At 61.0% G+C, this 9,046-nt stretch overlaps 1 protein-coding gene and 1 long non-coding RNA gene across 2 annotated transcripts in view; one reads left to right on the forward strand and one right to left on the reverse strand.

The window, feature by feature from the left end:
• Positions 1 to 1,922: 1,922 nt before the first annotated feature.
• LOC146598108 (uncharacterized) lies at positions 1,923 to 4,118 on the reverse strand. The gene is made up of 3 exons (XR_014895316.1): positions 4,040 to 4,118; positions 3,345 to 3,454; positions 1,923 to 2,468 (listed from the first exon to the last, which is right to left on the reverse strand). It is a non-coding gene; the product is annotated as an uncharacterized LOC146598108 (long non-coding RNA).
• A 495-nt stretch (positions 4,119 to 4,613) lies between these two features.
• The window catches only part of WT1 (WT1 transcription factor), a 42,876-nt gene continuing 38,443 nt past the window's right edge, over positions 4,614 to 9,046 (forward strand). Inside the window, exons 1-2 of the mRNA XM_085300980.1 lie at positions 4,614 to 5,405; positions 7,772 to 7,922. Coding sequence (XP_085157106.1) covers positions 4,692 to 5,405; positions 7,772 to 7,922 — 865 coding nt within the window. The 5' untranslated portion in view covers positions 4,614 to 4,691. The remainder of the gene's footprint in view (positions 5,406 to 7,771; positions 7,923 to 9,046) is intronic.

Below are 9,046 nucleotides of genomic sequence, written 5' to 3' on the forward strand. Positions count from 1 at the left end.
GCCGGGCCGGGGCCAGCCGGCCGCCCGGCTGCGGCGGGGCTGGGCGGGAGGCCGCCGCTCCCTCGGTGCCGCAGGGGCGAGGAGAGGCCTCGCGCCGTGCTGCTCACGCGGCTCCTGCCTGCCCTCGGCCGGAGAACCCCCCCCCCGCCGGCCTCGCCGCAGAAGAGCTTGAGCGCCCGCCACGCAGCGCGCAGCCCGGGGGGCCGCGGCGACACAGGTCGCCTCGCACCTCAGCGGAGGTCCAGGGAGAGGGTACACACCATCCCCTCGCTGCGCCATCAAAGAAGGCCCTTTTGCTTCGAGAGATAAACAAAATATCCTCCCCCCTCATCTCTGAAGCGTATCAGTGCCCCCCTCAGCCCAGGAAGGGAAGCCCAGCCCCACTCTGCTGGGCGCTCCGAGGTGCCCGCGGCGCTGCTGCGGAGCCGCAGGCGCGAGCGGAGGCGGCGAGGAATGCAAGGTCGGGCCCGCCGTGATGAATTCCTGCCCTTCGCTCAGCCCCTGTGCTCCCTGCACCCTGCGCTCCTGGAGATGCTTCGCAGCTTTGTTTCTGCTGCTCTTGGCACTTAAATAATCAAACTCCGATCAGCTCCCTGAGTGAAAGGAGACAGATCCCCCTGTGTGCTCTGAACGGCTTGAACAGGATTGGAAGTGCTGGGGATTTATCTCTGTTTAAGTCGCTCTCCCCCACCCTCGAGCCGCGGGGGGGGGGGATCATTTATGGAGTTTAGTAAAGTGTAGTAAGAATTACCGGCCCATTAATTGGTTAGAGTGGCAGGGGAGAAAGCGGGAAGGGGAGACGCCGGCTGGGGAGGTACTTCAGCGGTGCGCCGGTTGGCGCAGGTTCCCCAGCCCGTTTTGCCCGGAGTTGAGTGGGACTCTCAGTAGAATAATCCTCGTTCAGGAAATAGCTTTTGTTTGATCTTGCGAAGCATGCCATTGAGCACAAGCGAAGATTGAGTATTTGTGAGGAACTACCATAGCTATGGAATAGCGGACTAAACAAGCTTGTCTAACATAGCAGAAATTTGGATCAGGCTGAGTTTGGAGGGGAGAGAACGAAAAGTTTCGGGCCACCTGGGTCTGGCCCTCGGCAAAGGAAATGCTGTCCAAAAACTGCATCTCTCCGATCTTAGCTTTCGGTTTGGCACCGAGGCCCGGATGCGGACGCCCGGTTTGCAGTATGTTGCAGGGTGATTTACACCGGACTCAGATCGGAATCCGGGTGGGGATCTTCGGGGAAAACGCGAGCAAATATCTCCTGCAGCGAGGAGCAGCTCCTCTCGACCTGCCAGAGTGCTTCGGAGGGGACCTGCTGCCTGCCCGCGCCCAGGGCCTCCTCGCCGCTGCTGGCCTGGGCGGAAAGTGCCTCTGCATGGGGGGGGCGGGGGGGGCGGAGGAGGAGGATTTATGTCTCGCCCTGGTGCTGGAAGAGGCTGCGGAAAGTGGCGCTGGCCGGCTCCCAAAAGCCTCCAGCCCTCCCGGGGTAGAAGGGTCCGTGCCCCGCTGCTCCTCGGGCTGCTGCGCTTCGCGGGGTGGGGGTTGTCCCGGGACCTCCTCCTCGGGGGCCGCGCCCGCGCCCTGCGGGCCGGCACCGCTCGGCGCTGCAGGCGGGTGCGGGTGGCCCTGGCGGGCGCAGGTGCGAGCGCCCGGCGCTGCGCACTGCCGCCCGGCGCCGGCCCCCGCCGCCCGGCACGGCTCTCCCCAGGCTCGCTGCAGGCTCTGCTCCTGCCGCGGCGAGGGAGGATGCGCTGAGGCCAGAGCGGTCTTTTTGTTTCAGCGCTTGGTTGTAGCCGCTGGGAAATGAGAGAGGCAAAGATTTGCAAGGACTTCGGCAAGTCTCCCCCCCCCCCAGGCGAAATAACGCAGGCCTAAGAGATCAAGAAAATATCTTTCGCCTTAAAGAAGATTTATCAAGCTAGGTTATTTCAAGAAAAGCAAAACAAATCACGATAATTCGAAAGATAGTCCGTTGCTGGGAACAGTTTCTATTTGTACCAAGAGAGGTGTAGTTTTCACAGAACATAAAATACTCCAGTTAGACTAGCCAAAGATTTCTATTTCTGTGGGTACTTCGTAGATTTTAGAGCCGAAGATTAATGGGACCGACATCAGGTGTTGGACCGTCACAGAAATGAACGAAACAGCCCGGCAACCGATTCGGTCCCTTGTCGTGGTCTCCCCAAAGACCCTGCGGGTACATGGCCAAAAGATGAGCGCAGCGTACGGAGAGAGCTTGCGCCGAGGCAGAAAGAGAGACCAGAAATAAACATCTCGGTCAAGCAGCGTAAGCGAAGGGAGCGCTTTGCCCGCGTTACCAGAATAGGTTGCGTTTACACGAAAACCGTTCCGAGATTGTTTTATTTTCGTCCGTACTCATCAAAAGCAGCAGATCTCCAAACGGAGGTGATCTTAATATTGGCCAAGATAATCAGCAAAACTTTCACTGCTACGTTACACGTAGATTTCTGTAACAAATAAATTTTAAAAATCAAAACAGGCGATTTAAAAGCGATTTGTTTAAAGATAGTGAAAATTAAAGTAATTTCACTAATAACAAAAAACGACGGATTTGGTTGAATAGTTTTAAAAGAAAATTAAAGCTTATCTCTTCTAATAGCAAGCTATTTTAATTTATTCTCTTTCAGCAGTTACCGTTTGAATTTTAAAACATCATTTCAAGATTGGCGTTACTTTGTGATAACCTGTAGTGCAGTGGGGGGAGAGGAAGAAACGAAGTGTAAGTTGTCACTCGGGAGACAACAAGTTTGATCTTTCAAACGGCAGGTAAATGTTCATTGCATTTATTATTTTAGCCTCAAAGAGAGGTCTCGCTTCTCACTTCCTGAAGCGGCACAGCAGGATCCGGGCTCCGCGCTGCTGCGTTTGTGCGAGACCTCGCGCTGCCGCAGCAGCATTTTCGGTGCCGCGGTTTTAATAACGCCTGGAGAGAAGCTGCACGCGACGGGGGCAGCGAGTCGCGGGGCGGCCGCGCCTCCGCGTAGCCTGCGGCGGCCAGCGCGTTGCAGCGAAATGCAGCCCCGAACAGCCGACCCACGCGTGCTCGGAGAAGCTAATTCCTCCTCTGCAGAAGCTGATGGTTAATGAGTAGTTTTGAGGGAAGGGGGCAGGATCCCCCGCGCCCCGTTTGGGGAGAGCGCTCCCGCCCGCAGAAAGGCTCCCGGGGCCGCGGGCGGCTGCCGGCTCGCATCCGCCTCCTGCCCCCGGGCGCGCTTGCCGCGGCGGGCACAGCCGCGTCCCGCGCGCTCTGCCGCCCGCCCGCCCGCCCGCCCGCGGCGGAAATCGCGACAGCCCTTGGCGCCGGGACCCGATCCGAAACCCACTGTGTCGCCTGCAGAGGCCATCGGGGGATAACGCATCGGATGCTATCGGGGACTCTCCCGCCACTGCCGCCGGGATGCCTGCTGAGGGCTGCTGTCCAGGGGCCAGGAGGCTGCGGGGAAAGAGAGAGGCCAGGGCTTCCCGGGAGCAGTGCCAGGTGGATCTCCCCGAAGCAGGTTATTTATTGTGCGGAGATCCTCTCCCGCCTGCCCAGCAGCTTCCTTCCCTCACACACAGGGGCACAACGGAGGGACGGGGCTGGGCCCTCCCCGGCCCTGGTCCCCTTGCAGAGGGCTCCCTCCCCTCGCCGCTTCGAAGGAGCCCTCGGTGCCCGGGCACGGCCGGCTCCCCCTGCGACGTGTCCGGACACGGCCGGCTCCCCCTGCGACGTGTCCGGACACGGGTGGCGGCGCCGGGTGCCTGCTCGGGCAGGGGAAGGGGGGTCCTGGCAGGCAGCCCGCAGCCCGCAGGAGCTCAGGGAGATGCGGGTGCCTCCGCCAGTGCGAGAGGCACTTGGAAAGACATTTTCCCCTCACTGAGAGAGGGACGGCCCGGGCCGGGCCGGGTCACTTCCCCTCGCTTGTGTAAGGGCGGAGATTTCTCCACACGGTCCCCCGGGCCTGCGACCCCGCCGCCCTCGGGACTCCCCACGGACATGCACAGAGCTGGCGGGGGAAGTCGCCCAGCACGTACTTACTGGCCACCTGGATCCCTCTAACAATCTCGCAAGTCTCTCCTAAAGCGAAGGGATGTTAGGGTGAGATTTAGTGGCGCTTGCACCAGAGGAAGGGTGGGAGTGATGTGTAGGGGAGATATATTCTCCCACAGTAACCTCTCCCCCTCCATCCCCAGCTCTGCTCGTCCCCCCTCCCCCTGCGTGTCTGCTCTGGCTCGGTTCAGCAGAGTGGGCTGTGGGCAGCCCTTCGGCGGAGGTTGTGTGAATGGAGGATCGGCGTGGCTGACTCCTCCTCCCCTGCAAGCGCCTCTATTTGAGCTTTGCAAAGTTGAGGGCGAACAGGCATCCGAGGTGAGGCGTGCGAGGCGGCTGTGCCCCCCTAGCGCGCACACGCACACGCGCACACGCACAGCGCCCTGCGCTGCGAGCGGGTGCAAGCCCGGAGGCGATCCTGGAGAACAACCTCTCCCTGTCGCTGTTGCCGGCTCCCGCAGGGCTGGACCCGGGGAGCTGCGTCGCGGAGCAAACTTCCCCCAAGGGGCTGAGCTCGCCAGCCTGGTGCCTGCAGCCGGAGCCGGCCTCCGGCTTGGCAGGCAGGGGCCAGGTGTCCTGGAATAAGTGCGGCCCGGGGGCAGACTGGCTGCCCGGCGGCAGGCAGAAGGTCTGCGAGCAGATGGGGTCCGATGTCCGAGATCTCAACGCGCTGCTGCCCTCCGTGCCCTCCCTGCCGGGCAACAGCAACTGCACCATGCCGGTGAGCAGCGCGGCGCAGTGGGCGCCCGTCCTGGACTTCCCCCCGGGAGCCTCGTACGGCTCGCTGGGGCCGCACTCCTTCATCAAGCAGGAGCCGAGCTGGAACGGGTCGGACCCGCACGAGGAGCAGTACCTGAGCGCCTTCACCGTCCACTTCTCTGGCCAGTTCACGGGCACGGCCGGAGCTTGCCGCTACGGGCCCTTCGGCGCGCCGCCGCCCAGCCAGCCGCCCTCCAGCCAGGCTAGGATGTTCCCCAACGGGCCCTACCTGCCCAACTGCCTGGAGAGCCAGCAAGCCATCCGGAACCAGGGTAAGGGCCGCGCCGCCGGGCGCCCCGCAGGCATCGCCCTGCGCTGCCCTGCTCTGCCGGGCCGCGCTCGGGGCAAGCAGCAAGCCGGGCCGGCCGGGCACGGCTGGGCGAGCCAGCCCTCCTTGCCTCCCCGCGGAGCGGGCTCCACGGCGGTCTGCAGAGATCCGAGAGCCGCAGGTTGCTCCGGCCCCGGGCGGCGGGCTGCGGCGGGTGGCTCTCCCGCCGGCTGCCGGTGCATCCCCGCTCGCGTGGAGCAGCCTCGCTCCTCGCCAAGCTGTGTTTGGGCCGGGCACGGCGCAAGTCCCGTAACGGGAGTGGGGCTGGTATCCTGAGGCAATTCTCTCGGAAAATCTCGGGCGGGGAGGAGGGAGTTACCTCCGAACCGGCCCCGACCTCCGAAGACTGTTGTTCACATGTTGCTGCTTTCGATTCGCTTGTCGAGGTAGCCTTGCGAGCGCCGAATCCCCCCAGGCCGGGAAATATCCGTAGGAGCGGCGCAGGCCAGCCGAGGAGCAGCTTTGTTTCTTCCAAGCAGCTCCCTGGCCGGAGCAGGCTGAACGGTGCAGCGCTGCGGACTCCGCTGTTCGCACTGTCCTGAGAAATTCCCGTGGGCTGCAGGGCCGGGGCGATCGATCAGCAGATCGGGCTTACCATCTAGGAGTTTTTCCTCCCGTGGCTGCAGTTGAAACATCTGCCGGTGCAAAGCGGGGAGGCGGAAGGCAGAGGCAGAGAGTGCGCGGAGAACTTGCTAGCGCGCTTTCCCCCGCAAGCGCGTGTTGCGGCGCGCCGGCCCCGCAGCGCCGGCCCAGGGTGAGCTGCCGGGCCGTGCGGCCGAGGGTCTCGCTCCGCCGCCGCCCCAGCCGAGGGGACGCGAGAGCGCAAGGGGCAGCGGGCGCGGGCCCTGCCGGAGCGCAGCGGCCGCGGCCTGCTCGGCACGCTTGCACGGCCTCTGCTGCGGCGCCGTGGGCGACCTCGCCAGCGCGGGTTAAAAGCGACGCCAGAAGTTGTTGGGGGGCTTGTCTTGCCTGAAGGGGCTCGGTTTGGCCCGCCTGCGGCCCAGGAAGAAGCCTCAGGCCTGCAGGTATGTTGGCAGCGCCTTGCCCCACGTACGCAGAGGCGCGCTGGGGTGACCGGCCCGGCGGGACCCGGGCGTTTCGGGTTTTCCCTTTGCTGGCGGCTGGCGAGGGGAGGCAAAGCCGGGGGCGAGAGCGGCGGCCGAGGGTCGGCGGTGCGGGCTTGGGGCCCCCGGCCAGGGGCGCCCCGAGGCCCGCGGGGACACTGGCTTGGAGGAGAGGCGATGGCGGAGGCGGGAGCGCACAGCAGCGCGCCGGGTTCAGCCCCGCGGCGAGCGGGGYGGCGGCGGGCGGTGCCGGGCGCAGCCCCAGCGCCCCGGTCCGCTGCCGCGCTGCCGCCGGCCCTGCGCCAGCTCGGCCGGGAGGTGCGCGGCGGCGCGGGGAGCTCGGCTGGCGATGTCGACTGCGCCGCGCTGGCGGGGGGAGCCGGGGGTGCCGTGTGCCCCGTAGCTCCGGGGGTGGCCGGGAGTAGGCTGCGATGACCCCAGCAGAGAGCACGGCGGGCGAGGAAGGCTTCGGCGGGATGTTTTTAGGCGTCTGGAATTCAGAAGCTCTCCATGAGGATATTTAATCGCAGGCCAGAAATGGCGACGAGAAGGCGGGGGGAAGGGTGAGAGGTTTAAACTCGCCCCTGGGTGCGTGAGCGTGGCGAGCTGTGCCTGGGTCATTGATGGATAAGGTAGCTGCGATCCTGCTCTCTCCGATCTCGTCTGATTTAAACCACCCTAAAGAGAAACGGAGCCTTTAATGCACAAAAACACAGAGCCCGAATTGGCAGCTGCCTTGGCCCGAGCACGACTGAGTGCGGACGGACCCCGCAGCTCGTGAGGAGACCGGTATCTTCCCCAAGAGAGCAGATGTCTGGGAGCTCCCAAATTCAGCAGATAGCCGGTCTCCTGGGCTCTGCGAGCAGTGCTCAGTTACAGCCGTGCAGGTGTGTGTCAAGAGAGCTGGGGCCCGGCGCCGTTACGTGTGTCATGCATTAAATGCCTGCAGCCCCCCTGCCCGGTCCGGGAGCCGGAGGGCAGGCGCGTTGCGCGGGGAGCCCGGCGACACCGGCTCCCCACGGCTGCTCCGCGGCGACCTGCGCGCCCGGCGAGGGGGGGGGGGTGTCCCGCAGCTCGGGCTGAGTCCCCGCAAGGCAGCGCTGGGCTTAGCCACAACTGTTTTCAGAGGCACGCGGCTAACTCCTTCGGCAAAGAGGAATTCGGCAAAGGGTGTTTGCTTTCTTTTCTTCCTTCCTTCCTTTCTTTCTTTCTTTTTTTTCTCTTTTTTTTTTCTTTTTTTTTCGGAGGATGGATAAAATGTTCTTGCTTTGGCTCTCCTCAAGGTTGAACTCGTGTTTTTTTTTTAGCCAGTTCCCCCGACCGTGGGAAAGACACTACCTTGGCTCTGCGATGACATTTCTGCCAAGTCTAGGATGGGGTGTGGGGGGAAATAAGCTTTGAAACCTCTGCCCAATTTTCCTCTTCCCGTTCGCCTGTCTCTTTCATCCAGATGGGCTCCTCCAACAACTGGATTCATCCAGCAGGCCCCGTTCTCCAGCAGATGTACAACTTTTAATTATTTTCAGCACATTTTAATCAGGCCTGGTTCTGATAACGCCCTAATTAAAGAGACCTCGCTATCGGCAGCTCGGTTCAGAACTCAACTTTCTTATCACATTCCTGAAGCTTTGGGTCAGGCAACACCGGAAAATGCGGCCAAAACATCGTTCTGCTCCGAGCACAGTTTTGAAGGTCACCAAAAGTCTGCTCCGGGCCAAAAGTAACGTAGAAAGTGTCAGTGTTTTCAGAAAGTTAAAAAAGAGGCAGAGGGAAAAGGGGAAAAGGGAGTTGAAGGTTGAGCCTCTACCCTGAGGGCTAAGGGAGGAGATAATGCAGCGAGAAACAGCTGTGGGATGCGAGTCCGTAAGGTACTGGCCTGTCAGCGCTGCTTGCATCGCCGCGGAGGGAGCCCTGCAAGGGGGAATGTGGGATGGATCTGGCCGAGGAAAAGAAAGTCCCAGCCCTGGAGTCCAAGGGCTGGCTTAAAATCATCGCCAAGGTGAAGGTTTCAAAGTCTTTAGGACCTTTTCTTTCTTTCTTTCTTTTTTCTTTTTTTTTCTTTCCCCCGTGCCTATGGCTCCCTTCATTTCTCCCGCACAACTCTGCAGGTTAATTAAATTCTGTAACGTCGCTGGATCCAGGCTGTCTGCAGAGACAATAAAATGGAGAAGCAACCCTTTGCTGCCTCTCCGTTTTATTGTCTCTGAAAAATTCCGGTGCTGCTGATCGCGGGGATACAGCAGGTCTGCTGTACAGCGCCGGACACTGGGGAGCCCCAACGCGACGCGTCTCGAAGGAGACGAGAGGCAGCGCCGAGGGCTCCGTACCAATCCCCCCCACCACATTCAAAATTAAAATAATCAGCATTAACCCCCAGTCACATGCCAGCTGCAAGAGGATGCCCTTGCTAGAAGAAGTAGGTGAAGAGAGAACTGCGTTTGAGAGAGTTCTCGTGCTTGAGTTGGTTTATTTTCCCAGCCTACGTGGAGTTTTTGTTTTGTTTTGTTTTTTGGAAGAGTGACTCTTGGAGGAGCTTGTTTCTCTGGGTAAATGCTGATGAGCCGAGAAGTCTCTGAGATAATATTACTTTGTAATTACTTTTTTAGCTGAAGTTGTTTAGCCAGCTCCAAGTCATTAATGAAAGTTGGTGTCCAAGCACCTGATTTACGATTTAGTGTCGGCCCGAGGTCAGCAGAGGTGGTCTCTTTCCATCTGAATCTGCTCGGTGTAGGAAACAAAATAAGCTGTTTATTATTTTGGAGAGCAATTTTTGCTGAAAGGAGGAGTTTTATTTTTGCATGTAACATTCCGCCTCTTTATTGCAGACTCCTCAGAAAGCTGCCC

This window comes from Rhea americana, unplaced genomic scaffold, assembly GCF_003343005.1.
Source record: "Rhea americana isolate MKP2758 unplaced genomic scaffold, rheAme1 scaffold_17, whole genome shotgun sequence".
Classification (NCBI taxonomy): domain Eukaryota; kingdom Metazoa; phylum Chordata; class Aves; order Rheiformes; family Rheidae; genus Rhea; species Rhea americana.